Here is a 20,681-nt window from a genome sequence, read left to right as displayed (position 1 = left end):
AGGTGCCCTATTCCACAAACCGCAGAGGTGCCCTATTCCACAAACCCCAGAGGTGCCCTATTCCACAAACCCCCGAGGTGCCTTATTCCACAAACCCCCGAGGTGCCATATTCCACAAACCCCCGAGGTGCCTTATTCCACAAATCCCCGAGGTGCCTTATTCCACAAACCCCCTGAGGCGCCTTATTCCACAACCCCCCGAGGTGCCCTATACCACAAACCCCCGAGGTGCTCTATTCCACAAACCCCCGAGGTGCTCTATTCCACAAACCCCCGAGGTGCCCTATTCCACAAACCCCCGAGGTGCCCTATTCCACAAACCCCAGAGGTGCCCTATTCCACAAACCCCCGAGGTGCCCTATTCCACAAACCCCAGAGGTGCCCTATACCACAAACCCCTGAGGTGCCTTATTCCACAAACCCCCGAGGTGCCTTATTGCTATTATAAACTAGTTATGAACATAATAAGATATACTACGGATTTCAGCCAATCAGCATTCAGGGCTCGAACCACACAGTTTATAATAGAACATATAGTTCTGTATGTAGGGCCTTTGGACTGGGTCTTAGGTCTGGCTGTATGTAGGGCCTTTGGACTGGGTCTTAGGTCTGGCTGTATGTAGAGCCTTTGGACTGGGTGTTAGGTCTGGCTGTATGTAGGGCCTTTGGACTGGGTCTTAGGTCTGGCTGTATGTAGGGCCTTTGGACTGGGTCTTAGGTCTGGCTGTATGTAGGGCCTTTGGACTGGGTCTTAGGTCTGGCTGTATGTAGGGCCTTTGGACTGTGCCTAATTCATTTCATAGTACATGATTCAGTTGAAACAGGCTCTGGGGAGACAGAAGTTTAAACTGGGTGGTTGTGATGTTAGAGAGAGAGTGGGAGAAAGACATGCAGAGGATGGCTGTAAGAACAGCAGTGGGTAGATGTCTGTTTATAGTTAGTAAAGAGGTGTGTGTGTGTGTGGCTGTGTGTGTGTGGGCTCACGTTGTGCAGTGCTTCTTGGCGTCGTGGCAGGGATGACAGCTGAGACTCAGAGTGGTACAGGGTCATCCCCTTCCTCAGGACACGCAGGTCCCCTGGGTTACACTGCTGCTGGGGAGACAGAGAGAGATTATCACACACCGATCAATACCCACATCACAGCCCACAGAACCTACCAACACACTGTTCAATATCCACATCACAGCCCCCAGAACCTACCAACACTGTTCAATATCCACATCACAGCCCACAGAACCTACCAACACTGTTCAATACCCACATCACAGCCCCCAGAACCTACCAACACACTGTTCAATATCCACATCACAGCCCCCAGAACCTACCAACACTGTTCAATATCCACATCACAGCCCCCAGAACCTACCAACACTGTTCAATATCCACATCACAGCCCCCAGAACCTACCAACACTGTTCAATATCCACATCACAGCCCCCAGAACCTACCAACACACTGTTCAATATCCACATCACAGCCCCCAGAACCTACCAACACTGTTCAATATCCACATCACAGCCCCCAGAACCTACCAACACTGTTCAATATCCACATCACAGCCCCCAGAACCTACCAACACTGTTCAATATCCACATCACAGCCCCCAGAACCTACCAACACTGTTCAATATCCACATCACAGCCCCCAGAACCTACCAACACACTGTTCAATATCCACATCACAGCCCCCAGAACCTACCAACACACTGTTCAATACCCACATCACAGCCCCCAGAACCTACCAACACTGTTCAATATCCACATCACAGCCCCCAGAACCTACCAACACTGTTCAATATCCACATCACAGCCCCCAGAACCTACCAACACACTGTTCAATATCCACATCACAGCCCCCAGAACCTACCAACACTGTTCAATATCCACATCACAGCCCCCAGAACCTACCAACACTGTTCAATATCCACATCACAGCCCCCAGAACCTACCAACACTGTTCAATATCCACATCACAGCCCCCAGAACCTACCAACACACTGTTCAATATCCACATCACAGCCCCCAGAACCTACCAACACTGTTCAATATCCACATCACAGCCCCCAGAACCTACCAACACTGTTCAATATCCACATCACAGCCCCCAGAACCTACCAACACACTGTTCAATACCCACATCACAGCCCCCAGAACCTACCAACACTGTTCAATACCCACATCACAGCCCCCAGAACCTACCAACACACTGTTCAATATCCACATCACAGCCCACAGAACCTACCAACACTGTTCAATACCCACATCACAGCCCCCAGAACCTACCAACACTGTTCAATACCCACATCACAGCCCCCAGAACCTACCAACACTGTTCAATATCCACATCACAGCCCCCAGAACCTACCAACACTGTTCAATATCCACATCACAGCCCCCAGAACCTACCAACACTGTTCAATACCCACATCACAGCCCCCAGAACCTACCAACACTGTTCAATATCCACATCACAGCCCCCAGAACCTACCAACACTGTTCAATATCCACATCACAGCCCCCAGAACCTACCAACACACTGTTGTGCACAGGGATAGGAGGTCAAAAATGTCTCATATGGAAATATTCTGAAATGTTGTTCTCTACGTATTCTCTCATATTCATAAAGATCACAGGTACCTGGGGGTTCTAACTAGCCATCCATCCATCTGTCTGTCTTTAGGGAGAATCGCCAATGTTTCCTATGACATTTCCAGAGTCACGCACGTCCAGCATGTTGTGTGTGTGGTCACGTGATGGCTGGAAGAACCTTGTAAACCTAGCTATAAATAACACAGTGAGCGGTGTGTGTGTGTGTGTGTGTGTGTGTGTGTGTGTGTGTGTGTGTGTGTGTGTGTGTGTGTGTGTGTGTGTGTGTGTGTGTGTGTGTGTCACATCTGGCGCTCCTGGGTGTCAGGGGACTGAATGCAGAACACAGCCTTCTCCCACAACAACATGCACTCCAGAGATACAATTAGCACTCCATCACTGCACCTCTGGCTCATGCTGCTTCACATTCCCCCATCCCATCACTCCTCTAGCATTCCCCCATCCCATCACTCCTCTAGCATTCCTTCATCCCATCACTCCTCTAGCATTCCCCCATCCCATCACTCCTCTAGCATTCCCCCATCACATCACTCCTCTAGCATTCCCCCATCCCATCACTCCTCTAGCATTCCCCCATCCCATCACTCCTCTAGCATTCCCCCATCCCATCACTCCTCTAGCATTCCCCCACCCCATCACTCCTCTAGCATTCCCCATCCCATCACTCCCCCAGCATTCCCCCATCACATCACTCCTCTAGCATTCTCCCATCCCATCACTCCCCCAGCATTCCCCCATCACATCACTCCTCTAGCATTCTCCCATCCCATCACTCCTCTAGCATTCCCCATCACTCTTCAAGCATTCCCCCATCACATCACTCCTCTAGCATTCCCCCATCCCATCACTCCTCTAGCATTCCCCCATCCCATCACTCCTCTAGCATTCCCCATCCCATCACTCCCCCAGCATTCCCCCATCACATCACTCCTCTAGCATTCCCCCATCACATCACTCCTCTAGCATTCCCCATCCCATCACTCCTCTAGCATTCCCCCACCCCATCACTCCTCTAGCATTCCCCCATCCCATCACTTCTCTAGCATTCCCCCATCCCATCACTCCTCTAGCATTCCCCATCCCATCACTCCCCCAGCATTCCCCCATCACATCACTCCTCTAGCATTCTCCCATCCCATCACTCCTCTAGCATTCTCCCATCACATCACTCCTCTAGCATTCCCCCATCCCATCACTCCTCTAGCATTCCCCATCACTCTTCAAGCATTCCCCCATCCCATCACTCCTCTAGCATTCCCCCATCCCATCACTCCTCTAGCATTCCCCCATCACATCACTCCTCTAGCATTCCCCCATCCCATCACTCCTCTAGCATTCCCCCTCCCCATCACTCCTCTAGCATTCCCCCACCCCATCACTCCTCTAGCATTCCCCCATCCCATCACTCCTCTAGCATTCCCCCTCCCCATCACTCCTCTAGCATTCCCCCATCAACAGTCTGTCTAAAGACTGTTGAACTACTCAGGCTGAGTCAGCCAGAGTAACACTACACCGGTCTGTCTAAAGACTGTTGAACTACTCAGGCCGACTCAGCCAGAGTAACACTACACCGGTCTGTCTAAAGTGGACCATGTGCAGTAGGACAGTGAACAAGGGGACTGTTATAATAACACACTTCAATACTCAAGTAGACAGAAGTCACTTCTAAAATGATTTAAGTACTTTTGACGCAGTTCTCAAGTCAGTGTTTTTGTACATGTGTATATTAAATAGGGGTATGCAGACTTCTTTCTGTTGTGTCTAGGTATTTCCACTGTTGTGTCTAGGTATTTCCACTGTTGTGTCTAGGTATTTCCACTGTTGTGTCTAGGTATTTCCACTGTTGTGTCTACTTATTTCCACTGTTGTGTCTAGGTATTTCCACTGTTGTGTCTAGGTATTTCCACTGTTGTGTCTAGGTATTTCAACTGTTGTGTCTAGGTATTTCCACTGTTGTGCCTAGGTATTTCCACTGTTGTGTCTAGGTATTTCCACTGTTGTGTCTAGGTATTTCCACTGTTGTGTCTAGCCCACAGCATAATCCTTCTTTACAAAGTTTAAAGTGTAAACCACACAATCCAGCCAGTTAGGAGGGTCAACATTCCATTCTAATGCTTTTATTGTTTTCTTCACAATCACAAACAACGTTTCACTGCTTCACCTTCACAAAACTGGGACGTTAGGAAATATTTCCACAGAACAGGGAAGGAGGAAATATCTCCACAGAACAGGGAAGGAGGAAATATCTCCACAGAACAGGGAAGGAGGAAATATCTCTACAAGAACCAACCCAATATCACAGATGATTGTGATATAGACACAAATTGCTTATTTTAAATTAATGACAGGCACACAAAAAAGTAATTTTTTTGCAATACACAATTTTGTATATAGTGAATTTCAAATCACAGAAAGTCAGTAGGTTACTTAATTAAGACAAATGATAGGAGACAACTTTAGCATTTTATCTATTAGCAACTTTGCAACTACTTTTTAGCTACATTGTAACTACTTAGCATGTTAGCTAACCCTTCCCCCAACCCTCACCTTAACCCTTTAACCTAACTCCTACCCCTAACCTTAACCCTATAAAGATATGTGTCGGTTCCTTTCTCCATCTCGAGATCTCACATTTCACTAAGTTTGTCATAGAAAGCAAAAATTCCTCAACATCATCAACAACAGATCAACAACATCATCAACAACAGATCAACAACAGGACGTTCATATAACTTTCAGGACGTGTTCATTTTCTGGCTTACATACACCAGTTGTCAGTCATGCATTAATGACTGGTTCTCTACCTGAGTTCGCTGTGTCGCCCTCATACACCCACCAGATTGCCCTACAGGCTGGGACAAGCATTCATGCTTCACAACACACTGTAAAATATCATTCACCTCCCAGGCCTCAATACAATACACTGTAACATATCATTCACCTCCCAGGCCTCAGTAAAATACACTGTAACATATCATTCACCTCCCAGGCCTCAATACAATACACTGTAACATATCATTCACCTCCCAGGCCTCAATACAATACACTGTAGCATATCATTCACCTCCCAGGCCTCAATACAATACACTGTAGCATATCATTCACCTCCCAGGCCTCTGTACAATACAACACACTGTAGCATATCATTCACCTCCCAGGCCTCAATACAACACACTGTAGCATATCATTCACCTCCAGGCCTCAATACAATACACTGTAGCATATCATTCACCTCCCAGGCCTCAATACAATGCAATACACTGTAGCATATCATTCACCTCCCAGGCCTCAATACAATACACTGTAGCATATCATTCACCTCCCAGGCCTCAATACAATACACTGTAGCATATCATTCACCTCCCAGGCCTCTGTACAATACACTGTAACATATCATTCACCTCCCAGGCCTCTGTACAATACACTGTAACATATCATTCACCTCCCAGGCCTCAATACAATACACTGTAGCATATCATTCACCTCCCAGGCCTCAATACAATACACTGTAGCATATCATTCACCTCCCAGGCCTCTGTACAATACACTGTAGCATATCATTCACCTCCCAGGCCTCAATACAATACACTGTAACATATCATTCACCTCCCAGGCCTCAATACAATACACTGTAACATATCATTCACCTCCCAGGCCTCTGTACAATACACTGTAACATATCATTCACCTCCCAGGCCTCTGTACAATACACTGTAACATATCATTCACCTCCCAGGCCTCTGTACAATACACTGTAACATATCATTCACCTCCCAGGCCTCTGTACAATACACTGTAACATATCATTCACCTCCCAGGCCTCAATACAATACACTGTAGCATATCATTCACCTCCCAGGCCTCTGTACAATACACTGTAGCATATAATTCACCTCCCAGGCCTCAATACAATACACTGTAGCATATCATTCACCTCCCAGGCCTAACACACACCAACAGAGCTGTGGACTAAGCCACCAAGAGCATAGTATAATTAGCTTGCATGCTACAGCGGCATGATAGCGATTTGGCAGAACATGAGGCCAATGTGTAAGCTAACAGGTGTGAAAGGCCCATCACCACAGAAAGTAAATTTGGCTGAACATGAGGCCAATGTGTAAGCTGACAGGTGTGAAAGGCCCATCACCACAGAAAGTAAATTTGGCTGAACATGAGGCCAATGTGTAAGCTGACAGGTGTGAAAGGCCCATCACCACAGAAAGTACATTTGGCTGAACATGAGGCCAATGTGTAAGCTGACAGGTGTGAAAGGCCCATCACCACAGAAAGTACATTTGGCTGAACATGAGGCCAATGTGTAAGCTGACAGGTGTGAAAGGCCCATCACCACAGAAAGTAAATTTGGCTGAACATGAGGCCAATGTGTAAGCTGACAGGTGTGAAAGGCCCATCACCACAGAAAGTAAATTTGGCTGAACATGAGGCCAATGTGTAAGCTGACAGGTGTGAAAGGCCCATCACCACAGAAAGTAAATTTGGCAGAACATGAGGCCAATGTGTAAGCTGACAGGTGTGAAAGGCCCATCACCACAGAAAGTAAATTTGGCTGAACATGAGGCCAATGTGTAAGCTGACAGGTGTGAAAGGCCCATCACCACAGAAAGTACATTTGGCTGAACATGAGGCCAATGTGTAAGCTGACAGGTGTGAAAGGCCCATCACCACAGAAAGTAAATTTGGCTGAACATGAGGCCAATGTGTAAGCTGACAGGTGTGAAAGGCCCATCACCACAGAAAGTACATTTGGCTGAACATGAGGCCAATGTGTAAGCTGACAGGTGTGAAAGGCCCATCACCACAGAAAGTACATTTGGCTGAACATGAGGCCAATGTGTAAGCTGACAGGTGTGAAAGGCCCATCACCACAGAAAGTAAATTTGGCTGAACATGAGGCCAATGTGTAAGCTGACAGGTGTGAAAGGCCCATCACCACAGAAAGTAAATTTGGCTGAACATGAGGCCAATGTGTAAGCTGACAGGTGTGAAAGGCCCATCACCACAGAAAGTAAATTTGGCAGAACATGAGGCCAATGTGTAAGCTGACAGGTGTGAAAGGCCCATCACCACAGAAAGTAAATTTGGCAGAACATGAGGCCAATGTGTAAGCTGACAGGTGTGAAAGGCCCATCACCACAGAAAGTAAATTTGGCAGAACATGAGGCCAATGTGTAAGCTGACAGGTGTGAAAGGCCCATCACCACAGAAAGTAAATTTGGCTGAACATGAGGCCAATGTGTAAGCTGACAGGTGTGAAAGGCCCATCACCACAGAAAGTAATAGCATATAAAGACCAGCGTAGAGTTGGACTTAGAGCGTTACCTTGTTTCTCTGTATCTGTGATAAACTATCTCTGCTACAGGCCTGAATGTGGGGGGAGCAAGAGATATTATGAGAGGATGGCTGACCAGTTGTTTTGTGTGACACCGAGGTCATAGGTCATTGTAAAACAAAGTAAATTGTAAAACAAAGTAAACACACAACAGATGGCAATACTATGTCTGGCTATGTAGGAGGATATTAACTGTGATGATCACAAAGCAGAGATATACATTATCTTACCAAAATGGTTCTAAAGGAAAGTTAATATCAGGTATCCTTATGTAAAAGGTAATGGAGGCCAATCTTTAGCACATACTTATTAATTGCCTCGATGATACAAGTTTTGTGTCAGTGGTTCCAGCCCACACACTTTGCCAACATAATAATCTGAAGGAAGATCACTGGGAAAATAAGTGCTAAAAATAAATAAGATCCCAATTAAATATATATTTAAATCGCTTTTATGTCTTCAAAGACGAAGCTTGAGTTGGTCTATCGCTACGGTGCTTTTGCACTGACGTGACCTGAGCCTCACGTAATAGAATAGCATACAGTGCTTCAGTGTATCAAGCCATACAATTTAAAGCAGAGATCATCCAACTAGATTCAGCCGCGGGATGATTTGTTCTTCAGAGGATGGTCAGGGGGTCGGAAACATAATGACAAATCATTTGCAAACTGAAGCCTAACCAGATAATTGATTAAAACAGAATCATTTCAAACATTACATTTGTATACGATCATATAGATGCTCTATTATGTGTGGGAATACTTTGGAACACATTTCCAAAATTAAAATCCCTTGGAGCTGATTTCCTGGTGGTTTACAATAATAAAAATATATATATCTTTATTTTTTGCTCAGAAAACTTGGGAGGCCAAATAAAGGGGGAAAAAAGACAAAACAAAGTGATAATATTTCATGTTTACATGGCTGATGACTATATGCTGAGATAGGTTTTCGGATCGATTACCTATTGGTTCAAAAGGTTTTCGGATCGATTACCTATTGGTTCAAAAGGTTTTCGGATCGATTACCTATTGGTTCAAAAGGTTTTCGGATCGATTACCTATTGGTTCAAAAGGTTTTCGGATCGATTACCTATTGGTTCAAAAGGTTTTCGGATCGATTACCTATTGGTTCAAATGGTTTTCGGATCGATTACCTATTGGTTCAAAAGGTTTTCGGATCGATTACCTATTGGTTCAAAAAGTTTTCGGATCGATTACCTATTGGTTCAAAAGGTTTTCGGGATCGATTACCTATTGGTTCAAAAGGTTTTCGGATCGATTACCTATTGGTTCAAAAGGTTTTCGGATCGATTACCTATTGGTTCAAAAGGTTTTAGGATCGATTACCTATTGGTTCAAAAGGTTTTAGGATCGATTGCCTATTGGTTCAAAAGGTTTTAGGATCGATTACCTATTGGTTCAAAAGGTTTTCGGATCGATTACCTATTGGTTCAAAAGGTTTTAGGATCGATTACCTATTGGTTCAAAAGGTTTTAGGATCGATTACCTATTGGTTCAAAAGTGCACATAGGCCTAGGCTTACAGTACGTACGTATATTACAAGACAACACGTTTAAAGCTGCAATATGTTACTTTTAAGGTGACCCAACCAAATTCACATTAAAATGTGAGTTAAGATCTGTCAAGTCCAAGAAGCAGCAGATTTCTATGCTTCCATTCTTAATAAGTTTAGTTTTTTGCATCTTCTCCATTTTCGGTTTTGTACACCAGCTTTGAACAGCTGAAAATACAATATTTTTCGTTATTGAAAATATATTTCACAGCGGTTTAGAAATTAGGCAATGTCAAACAATTCACATTTTTGTGATCAGGAAATGGCAGAGCAATTTCTGCATATCGCACCTTTTAATGTATTTAAAGGTAATGTTTGTCTCGTTCACTAGCCTTGTGTGTGTCTCTCGTCTCGATATAGCCGACATACTGTATACAGTGCATTCTGAAAGTATTCAGACCCGTTTACTTTTTCCAGATTTTTTTACGTTACAGCCTATTTTAAAATGTATGAAATAGTTTTTCCCCCTCATCAATCTACACACAATACCCCATAATGACAAAGCAAAAACATGTTGTTTTTTTGCACATTTACAATAAAAAAAAAATAAAATAATATATATTTACATAAGTATTCAGACCTTTTACTCAGTACTTTGTTGAAGCACCTTGACAGCAAATACAGCCTCAAGTATTCTTGGGTATGACGCTACAAGCTTGGCACAGCTGTATTTGGGGAGTTTCTCCCATTCTTCTCTGTAGATCCTCTCATGCTCTGTGAGGTTGGATGGGGAGCGTCGCTGCACAGCTATTTTCAGGTCTCTGCAAAAATGTTCGATCAGGTTTAAGTCCGGGCTCTGGCTGGGCCACGCAAGGACATTCAGAGACTTGTCCCGAAGCCACTCCTGCATTGTCTTGGCTGTGTGCTTAGGGTCGTTGTCCTGTTGGAAGGTGAACCTTCACCCCCAGTCTGAGGTCTGGAGCAGGTTTTCATCAAGGATCTCTCTGTACTTTGCTCTCTTCATCTTTCCCTCGATCCTGCCTAATTTCCCAGTCCCTGCCGATGGAAAAAACATCTCCACAGCATGATGCTGCCACCACCATTCTTTACCGTAGGGATGGTGCCAGGTTTCTTCCCGACGTGAAATTTGGGATTCAGGCCAAAGAGTTCAATCTTGGTTTCATCAGACCAGAGAATCTTGTTTCTCATGGTCTGAGAGTCTTTAGGTGCCTTTTGGCAAAATCCATGTGGGCCATCATGCCTTTTACTGAGGAATGGCTTCCGTCTGGCCACTCTACCATAAAGGCATGATTGGTAGAGTGCTGCAGAGATGGTTGTCCTTCTGGAAGGTTCTCCCATTTCCACAGAGTAACTCTAGAGCTCTGTCAGAGTGAATATAGGGTTCTTGGTCACCTCCCTGACCAAGGCCCTTCTCTCCTGATTGCTCAGTTTGGCCATGCAGCCAGCTCTAGGAAGAGTCTTGGTGGTTACAAACTTCTTCCATTTAAGAATGATGGAGGCCACTGTGTTCTTGGGAACCTTCAATGCTGCAGAAATGGTTTTGTACCCTTCCCCAAATCGGTGCCTCGAAACAATCCTGTCTCGGAGCTCTATGGACAATTCCTTTGACCTCATGGCTTGGTTTTTGCTCTGACATGCACTGTCAACTGTGGGACCTTATATAGACAGGTGTGCGCCTTTCCAAATCATGTCCAATCAAGTTGTAGAAACATCCCAAGGATGATCAATGGAAACAGGATGTACTTGAGCTCAATTTCGAGTCTCATAGCAAAGGGTCTGAAAACTTATGTAAGTAAGGCATTTCTTATTTTTACTTTAATAAATTTGAAAACATTTCTAAAAACCTGTTTTGGCTTTGTCATTATCGGGTATTGTGTGTAGATAATTTATTTTTATTATACTTTTATTTAACTAGGCAAGTCAGTTAAGAACAAATTCTTATTCACAATGATGGCCTACCGGGGAACAGTGGGTTAAACTGCCTTGTTCAGGGGCAGAACGACAGATTTTTACCTTGTCAGCTCAAGGACTCGATCCAGCAACCTTTCAGTTACTGGCACAATGCTCTAACCACTAGGCTACCTGCCGCCCCATTAATGAGGATTTTCTTTTTTTTATCCAGTTTAGAATAAGGCTGTAACGTAACAAAATGTGGAAAAAGTCAAGCGGTCTGAATACTTTCCTAACACACTGTAGCTGACGTTTAGACTGGTTCCTCCCCCTCTCCCTCTAGAGCCTTTCTCCCCCTCTCCCTCTAGAGCCTTTCTCCCCCTCTCCCTCTAGAGCCTTTCTCCCCCTCTCCCAAAAACCTGAAAGGTAACAGGTGAACTCCTGGTGAACTGGAAGAGCCTCCATCTCCCCATTTACCCTCCTGACAAACTCCATGTCATAGGAAGGTCACCCAGAGAGAAGACGACAACGCTGTCACTGTCTGCTTCTCAAATGGCTCCCTATTTCCTATGAGTCCTGGCCAAAAGTAGTGCACTACACACGGTGCCATTTGGGATGCTGTCACTCTGTCTCAGAGCTCCTCTCCATCTCATCTCTCTTCTAAGCCTTGGGGGCGACATCACATCATGGCTCTGTACTGTGGCTGGCTGTCTTACAGCTCTGGCATGAATTAAACATGGATAAACACATTCTCCACCCTTCAGTTCAGACGTACGGCTCGGTGCATTGTGAGTGGGAGAGACATCAGCGTGTTGTTGTGAGTGGGTGGGTTGAGGAGAGACTACAGCGTGTTGTTGTGAGAGGGTGGGTTGAGGAGAGACTACAGCGTGTTGTTGTGAGAGGGTGGGTTGAGGAGAGACTACAGTGTGTTGTGAGAGGGTGGGTTGAGGAGAGACACCAGCGTGTTGTTGTGAGAGGGTGGGTTGAGGAGAGACTACAGCGTGTTGTTGTGAGAGGGTGGGTTGAGGAGAGACTACAGCGTGTTGTTGTGAGAGGGTGGGTTGAGGAGAGACTACCAGCGTGTTGTTGTGAGAGGGTGGGTTGAGGAGAGACTACGGCGTGTTGTTGTGAGAGGGTGGGTTGAGGAGAGACATACAGCGTGTTGTTGTGAGAGGGTGGGTTGAGGAGAGACTACAGTGTGTTGTGAGAGGGTGGGTTGAGGAGAGACTACCAGCGTGTTGTTGTGAGAGGGTGGGTTGAGGAGAGACTACAGCGTGTTGTGAGAGGGTGGGTTGAGGAGAGACTACGGCGTGTTGTTGTGAGAGGGTGGGTTGAGGAGAGACTACAGCGTGTTGTTGTGAGAGGGTGGGTTGAGGAGAGACTACGGCGTGTTGTTGTGAGTGGGTGGGTTGAGGAGAGACTACAGCGTGTTGTTGTGAGAGGGTGGGTTGAGGAGAGACTACAGCGTGTTGTGAGAGGGTGGGTTGAGGAGAGACTACAGCGTGTTGTTGTGAGAGGGTGGGTTGAGGAGAGACATCAGCGTGTTGTTGTGAGAGGGTGGGTTGAGGAGAGACATCAGCGTGTTGTTGTGAGAGGGTGGGTTGAGGAGAGACTACAGCGTGTTGTGAGAGGGTGGGCTGAGGAGAGACTACAGCGTGTTGTTGTGAGAGGGTGGGTTGAGGAGAGACTACAGCGTGTTGTTGTGAGAGGGTGGGTTGAGGAGAGACTACAACGTGTTGTTGTGAGTGGGTGGGTTGAGGAGAGACATCAGCGTGTTGTTGTGAGAGGGTGGGTTGAGGAGAGACTACAGCGTGTTGTTGTGAGTGGGTGGGCTGAGGAGAGACTACAGCGTGTTGTGAGAGGGTGGGCTGAGGAGAGACTACAGCGTGTTGTTGTGAGAGGGTGGGTTGAGGAGAGACTACAACGTGTTGTTGTAAGTGGGTGGGTTGAGGAGAGACACCAGCGTGTTGTTGTGAGTGGGTGGGCTGAGGAGAGACTACAGCGTGTTGTTGTGAGAGGGTGGGCTGAGGAGAGACTACAGCGTGTTGTTGTGAGAGGGTGGGTTGAGGAGAGACTACAGCGTGTTGTTGTGAGAGGGTGGGTTGAGGAGAGACTACAGCGTGGTGTTGTGAGAGGGTGGGTTGAGGAGAGACTACAGCGTGTTGTTGTGAGAGGGTGGGCTGAGGGAGACCCGCGGGGGAGGGGGGGGGGGGCTACAGCGTGTTGTTGTGAGAGGGTGGGTTGAGGAGAGACTACAGCGTGTTGTTGTGAGAGGGTGGGCTGAGGAGAGACTACAGCGTGGTGTTGTGAGAGGGTGGGTTGAGGAGAGACTACAGCGTGTTGTTGTGAGAGGGTGGGTTGAGGAGAAACATCAAAAATACAATTTTGTCCTTGTGGGTGCTTACGAATTCAATAATGAAAATAAAACTATTTTAAATCACTAAGGCGTACTGTGTGTGTGTGTGTGTGTGTGTGTGTGTGTGTGTGTGTGTGTGTGTGTGTGTGTGTGTGTGTGTGTGTGTGTGTGTGTGTGTGTGTGTGTGTGTGTGTGTGTGTGTGTGTGTGTGTGTGTGAGTGTGTGTGTGAGACCATCACCTGAGTTAAAAGCTTGCTGTTGTCATCTTCCAATATCCTCATCTTGGTCTCCAGCTGTCTGATGTAGTTAGAGGAGGAGGAGTCTAAAAAACAGAGAAAGCAAAGAGAAGAGGAAGATGAGAGAAAAGGATGAAGTGGAGGAAGAGGAAGATGAGAGAAAGGGATGAAGAGAAGGAAGAGGAGGATGAGAGAAGAGGAAGATGAGAGAAAAGGATGAAGAGGAGGAAGAGGAGGATGAGAGAAGAGGGGGAGGGTGGAGGAGGAAAGGATGAAGAGGAGGAAGAGGAGGATGAGAGAAGAGGGGGATGAGAGAAGTGGGGGATGAGAGGAAAGGATGAAGAGGAGGAAGGGGAGGATGAGAGAAGAGGGGGATGAGAGAAGAGGGGGATGAGAGGAAAGGATGAAGAGGAGGAAGAGGAGGATGAGAGAAGAGGGGGATGAGAGAAGTGGGGGATGAGAGGAAAGGATGAAGAGGAGGAAGGGGAGGATGAGAGAAGAGGGGGATGAGAGAAGAGGGGGATGAGAGGAAAGGATGAAGAGGAGGAAGAGGAGGATGAGAGAAGAGGGGGATGAGAGAAGAGGAGGATGAGAGAAGAGGGGGATGAGAGGAAAGGATGAAGAGGAGGAAGAGGAGGATGAGAGAAGAGGGGGATGAGAGAAGAGGAGGATGAGAGAAGAAGGGGATGAGAGAAGAGGGGGATGAGAGGAAAGGATGAAGAGGAGGAAGAGGAGGATGAGAGAAGAGGGGGATGAGAGAAGAGGAGGATGAGAGAAGAAGGGGATGAGAGAAGAGGGGGATGAGAGGAAAGGATGAAGAGGAGGAAGAGGGGGATGAGAGGAAAGGATGAAGATGAGGAAGAGGAGGATGAGAGAAGAGAGGGATGAGAGGAAAGGATGAAGAGGAGGAAGAGGAGGATGAGAAAAGAGGGGGATGAGAGGAAAGGATGAAGAGGAGTAGAGATTATCTTTAGTTTCTTCAATTGCTTGGTTGTTAATTTTCTAAACAAATGACAGTTGAATAATTGTATTATGTTACTCATCCTGCATAACACATCCACTATAATACAGGACCACCTGACTAAATTAGGTTTCTACTTTTACTTGAATCATCAGTTTAGCGACAGCAACAGTGAGGACAATCTGTGTGTGTGTGTGTGTGTGTGTGTGTGTGTGTGTGTGTGTGTGTGTGTGTGTGTGTGTGTGTGTGTGTGTGTGTGTGTGTGTAGTATACTGTAGTTTGACAAAAAAGAGATGAAAGTATCAGAGGCAGAATGCTTTGACAACGTCTCAGAATCACAGTCAGTCAGTCACCAGGGTTCTCATGCTCCAATTACATTCTGTTATTATACACTACAAGTAAGCATGTCACAATAAGGTCTACACCGGTTGTATTCGGCGCATGTGACAAAATACAATTTGATTTGATTTTGACATGACCAAAATTATGTGGACACCTGCTCGTCGAATATCTCATTCCAAAATCATGGGTATTAATATGGAGTTGGTCCCCCCTTTGCTGCTATAACAGCCTCCAGTCTTCTGGGAAGGCTTTCCACTAGATGTAGGAACATTGCTGCTGGGACTTGCTTCCATTCAGCCACAAGAGCATTAGTGAGGTTGGACACTGATGTTGGGCGGTTAGGCCTGGCTCGCTGTCGGTGATCCAATTCATTCCAAAGGTGTTCGATGGGGTTGAAGTCAGAGCTCTGTGCAGGCCAGTCAAGGTCATCCACACCGATCAACAAACAATTTAAGTAGGGACCTCGCTTTGTGCACGTGAGTATTGTCATGCTGAAACAGGAAAGGGCCTTCCCCAAAATGTTGCCACAAAGTTGGAAGCAGAGAATCATCTAGAATATCATTGTATGCTGTAGCGTTAAGATTTCCCTCTACTGGAACTAAGGTGCTTAGCCCGAACCATGAAAAACAGCCCCGACCATTATTCCTCCTCCACCAAACTTTACAGTTGGCACTAAGCATTCGGGCAGGTGGCGTTCTTCTGGCATCCACCAAACCCATATTCTCCGGATTGTCAGATGGTGAAGTGTGATTCATGACTCCAGAGAACGAGTTTCCACTGCTCCAGAGTCCAATGGCGGCGAGCTTTACACCACTCCAGCCGACTCTTGGCTGCTCAGCCCATTTCATGAAGCTCCTGACTAACAGTGCTTATGCTGATATTGCTTCCAGAGGGCAGTTTGGAATTTGGTAGTGGTGTTACACGCCAAGCGCTTCAGCACTGGGCGGTCCCGTTTTGTGAGTTTGTGTGGCCTACAACTTCGCGGCTGAGCCGTTGTTGCTCCTAGACGTTTCCACTTCACAATAACAGCACTTACAGTTGACCGGGGCACCTCTAGCAGGGCAGAAATTTGAACTGACTTGTTGGAAAGGTGGCATCCTATGACGGTGCCACGTTGAAAGTCACTGAGCTCTTCAGTAAGACCCTTCTATTGTCAAGGTTTGTCTATGGAGATTGCATGGCTGTGTGCTCGATTTTATACACAGGTCAGAAACGGGTGTGGCTGAAATAACCAAATCTCTCATTTGAAGGGTTGTCCACATACTTTTGTATATATAGTGTACATGCTGGTGGAAAAAAAGATTTGGGAAGAGAATACCCCAGAACTACTGTTAGGAGAGAGCTATCAAAGCAATGAGACATTGTCTGAATCTCACACACACACACACACACACACACACACACACACACACACACACACACACACACACACACGCCGCGCGCGCTCCCCATTAGCCTACATGCTGGGATCAGTCATCTAATCTCATTCATTAGTTGCTGACTCAAAAAGTCCAACCAACTCCCATCACACAACCAGCAGGCTGTTCCAAACCCCAACAGCAGGCTGTTCCAAACCCCAACAGCAGGCTGTTCCAAACCCCAACAGCAGGCTGTTCCAAACCCCAACAGCAGGCTGTTCCAAACCCCAACAGCAGGCTGTTCCAAACCCCAACAGCAGGCTGTTCCAAACCCCAACAGCAGGCTGTTCCAAACCCCAACAGCAGGATGTTCCAAACCCCAACAGCAGGCTGTTCCAAACCCCAACAGCAGGCTGTTCCAAACCCCAACAGCAGGCTGTTCCAAACCCCAACAGCAGGCTGTTCCAAACCCCAACAGCAGGATGTTCCAAACCCCAACAGCAGGCTGTTCCAAACCCCAACAGCAGGATGTTCCAAACCCCAACAGCAGGCTGTTCCAAACCCCAACAGCAGGCTGTTCCAAACCCCAACAGCAGGATGTTCCAAACCCCAACAGCAGGATGTTCCAAACCCCAACAGCAGGCTGTTCCAAACCCCAACAGCAGGCTGTTCCAAACCCCAACAGCAGGCTGTTCCAAACCCCAACAGCAGGATGTTCCAAACCCCAACAGCAGGATGTTTCAAACCCCAACAGCAGGCTGTTCCAAACCCCAACAGCAGGCTGTTCCAAACCCCAACAGCAGGATGTTCCAAACCCCAACAGCAGGATGTTCCAAACCCCAACAGCAGGATGTTCCAAACCCCAACAGCAGGCTGTTCCAAACCCCAACAGCAGGTAGAGCTTTTCTTAAATTAATTAAACATTAATGTCAGATACACCATTACCTTTCATCAGTATTAACCTAACTACTGTAATACCAAGGCAGGCTGTGCTAACGGTTTAGAGCCTTGACTTTTCATCAGTATTAACCTAACTACTGTAATACCAAGGCAGGCTGTGCTAACGGTTTAGAGCCTTGACTTTTCATCAGTATTAACCTAACTACTGTAATACCAAGGCATTCTGTGCTAACGGTTTAGAGCCTTGACTTTTCATCAGTATTAACCTAACTACTGTAATACCAAGGCATTCTGTGCTAACGGTTTAGAGCCTTGACTTTTCATCAGTATTAACCTAACTACTGTAATACCAAGGCAGGCTGTGCTAACGGTTTAGAGCCTTGACTTTTCATCAGTATTAACCTAACTACTGTAATACCAAGGCATTCTGTGCTAACGGTTTAGAGCCTTGACTTTTCATCAGTATTAACCTAACTACTGTAATACCAAGGCAGGCTGTGCTAACGGTTTAGAGCCTTGACTTTTCATTAGTATTAACCTAACTACTGTAATACCAAGGCAGGCTGTGCTAACGGTTTAGAGCCTTGACTTTTCATTAGTATTAACCTAACTACTGTAATACCAAGGCAGGCTGTGCTAACGGTTTAGAGCCTTGACTTTTCATCAGTATTAACCTAACTACTGTAATACCAAGGCAGGCTGTGCTAACGGTTTAGAGCCTTGACTTTTCATCAGTATTAACCTAACTACTGTAATACCAAGGCAGGCTGTGCTAACGGTTTAGAGCCTTGACTTTTCATCAGTATTAACCTAACTACTGTAATACCAAGGCAGGCTGTGCTAACGGTTTAGAGCCTTGACTTTTCATCAGTATTAACCTAACTACTGTAATACCAAGGCAGGCTGTGCTAACGGTTTAGAGCCTTGACTTTTCATCAGTATTAACCTAACTACTGTAATACCAAGGCAGGCTGTGCTAACGGTTTAGAGCCTTGACTTTTCATCAGTATTAACCTAACTACTGTAATACCAAGGCAGGCTGTGCTAACGGTTTAGAGCCTTGACTTTTCATCAGTATTAACCTAACTACTGTAATACCAAGGCAGGCTGTGCTAACGGTTTAGAGCCTTGACTTTTCATTAGTATTAACCTAACTACTGTAATACCAAGGCAGGCTGTGCTAACGGTTTAGAGCCTTGACTTTTCATCAGTATTAACCTAACTACTGTAATACCAAGGCAGGCTGTGCTAACGGTTTAGAGCCTTGACTTTTCATCAGTATTAACCTAACTACTGTAATACCAAGGCAGGCTGTGCTAACGGTTTAGAGCCTTGACTTTTCATTAGTATTAACCTAACTACTGTAATACCAAGGCAGGCTGTGCTAACGGTTTAGAGCCTTGACTTTTCATCAGTATTAACCTAACTACTGTAATACCAAGGCAGGCTGTGCTAATGGTTTAGAGCCTTGACTTTTCATCAGTATTAACCTAACTACTGTAATACCAAGGCAGGCTGTGCTAACGGTTTAGAGCCTTGACTTTTCATCAGTATTAACCTAACTACTGTAATACCAAGGCAGGCTGTGCTAACGGTTTAGAGCCTTGACTTTTCATCAGTATTAACCTAACTACTGTAATACCAAGGCAGGCTGTGCTAACGGTTTAGAGCCTTGACTTTTCATCAGTATTAACCTAACTACTGTAATACCAAGGCAGGCTGTGCTAACGGTTTAGAGCCTTGACTTTTCATCAGTATTAACCTAACTACTGTAATACCAAGGCAGGCTGTGCTAACGGTTTAGAGCCTTGACTTTTCATCAGTATTAACCTAACTACTGTAATACCAAGGCAGGCTGTGCTAACGGTTTAGAGCCTTGACTTTTCATTAGTATTAACCTAACTACTGTAATACCAAGGCAGGCTGTGCTAACGGTTTAGAGCCTTGACTTTTCATCAGTATTAACCTAACTACTGTAATACCAAGGCAGGCTGTGCTAACGGTTTAGAGCCTTGACTTTTCATCAGTATTAACCTAACTACTGTAATACCAAGGCAGGCTGTGCTAACGGTTTAGAGCCTTGACTTTTCATCAGTATTAACCTAACTACTGTAATACCAAGGCAGGCTGTGCTAACGGTTTAGAGCCTTGACTTTTCATCAGTATTAACCTAACTACTGTAATACCAAGGCAGGCTGTGCTAACGGTTTAGAGCCTTGACTTTTCATCAGTATTAACCTAACTACTGTAATACCAAGGCATTCTGTGCTAACGGTTTAGAGCCTTGACTTTTCATCAGTATTAACCTAACTACTGTAATACCAAGGCATTCTGTGCTAACGGTTTAGAGCCTTGACTTTTCATTAGTATTAACCTAACTACTGTAATACCAAGGCAGGCTGTGCTAACGGTTTAGAGCCTTGACTTTTCATCAGTATTAACCTAACTACTGTAATACCAAGGCAGGCTGTGCTAACGGTTTAGAGCCTTGACTTTTCATTAGTATTAACCTAACTACTGTAATACCAAGGCAGGCTGTGCTAACGGTTTAGAGCCTTGACTTTTCAGACATGGCAATGAGTTGCTTGGTGTTGGTTGGTGGATGAAGATGTCAAGCTGGTTTAATCCTCTTTCTGTCCCTTGTGACCTGGCTTCTAATATGGATTCCTCTGCTGGTCTAACGTACAGCTGCAGGCTGCCGGCTCAGCCATAACGACCAGGACGGGACAACCAACCAGGACCCAGAAACATGGACCCAGAGACATGGACCCAAAGACAGAGACATGGACCCAGAGACATGGACCCAGAGACAGAGACATGGACCCAGAGACATGGACCCAGAGACAGAGACATGGACCCAGAGACATGGACCCAGAGACAGAGACATGGACCCAGAGACATGGACCCGGGGGCACAGACATGGACCCAGAGACATGGACCCAGAGACATGGACCCAGAGACATGGACCCAGAGACATGGATCCAGAGACAGACACATGGACCCAGAGACAGAGACATGGACCCAGAGACATGGACCCAGAGACAGACACATGGACCCAGAGACATGGACCCAGAGACAGAGACATGGACCCAGAGACATGGACCCGGGGGCACAGACATGGACCCAGAGACATGGACCCAGAGACA

The 20,681-nt window shown here is 46.1% G+C and overlaps 1 protein-coding gene across 2 annotated transcripts in view; it reads right to left on the bottom strand.

Annotated features, from left to right (window-relative positions):
- Positions 1–20,681, bottom strand: part of LOC106608242 (coiled-coil domain-containing protein 85C-A) — a 111,962-nt gene that overhangs the window by 10,495 nt on the left and 80,786 nt on the right. For both annotated transcript variants that reach the window (XM_082977052.1, XM_045721098.2), the window contains exons 2-3: positions 13,978–14,060; positions 985–1,089 (exon numbers count right to left, since the gene is read on the bottom strand). In XM_082977052.1, coding sequence (XP_082833178.1) covers positions 985–1,089; positions 13,978–14,060 — 188 coding nt within the window. The remainder of the gene's footprint in view (positions 1–984; positions 1,090–13,977; positions 14,061–20,681) is intronic.

Source organism: Salmo salar, chromosome 06, assembly GCF_965601325.2.
Source record: "Salmo salar chromosome 06, fSalSal1, whole genome shotgun sequence".
Classification (NCBI taxonomy): domain Eukaryota; kingdom Metazoa; phylum Chordata; class Actinopteri; order Salmoniformes; family Salmonidae; genus Salmo; species Salmo salar.
Note: the sequence above shows the minus strand (reverse complement) of the source record. Positions and strands in the feature narration are given on the sequence as shown.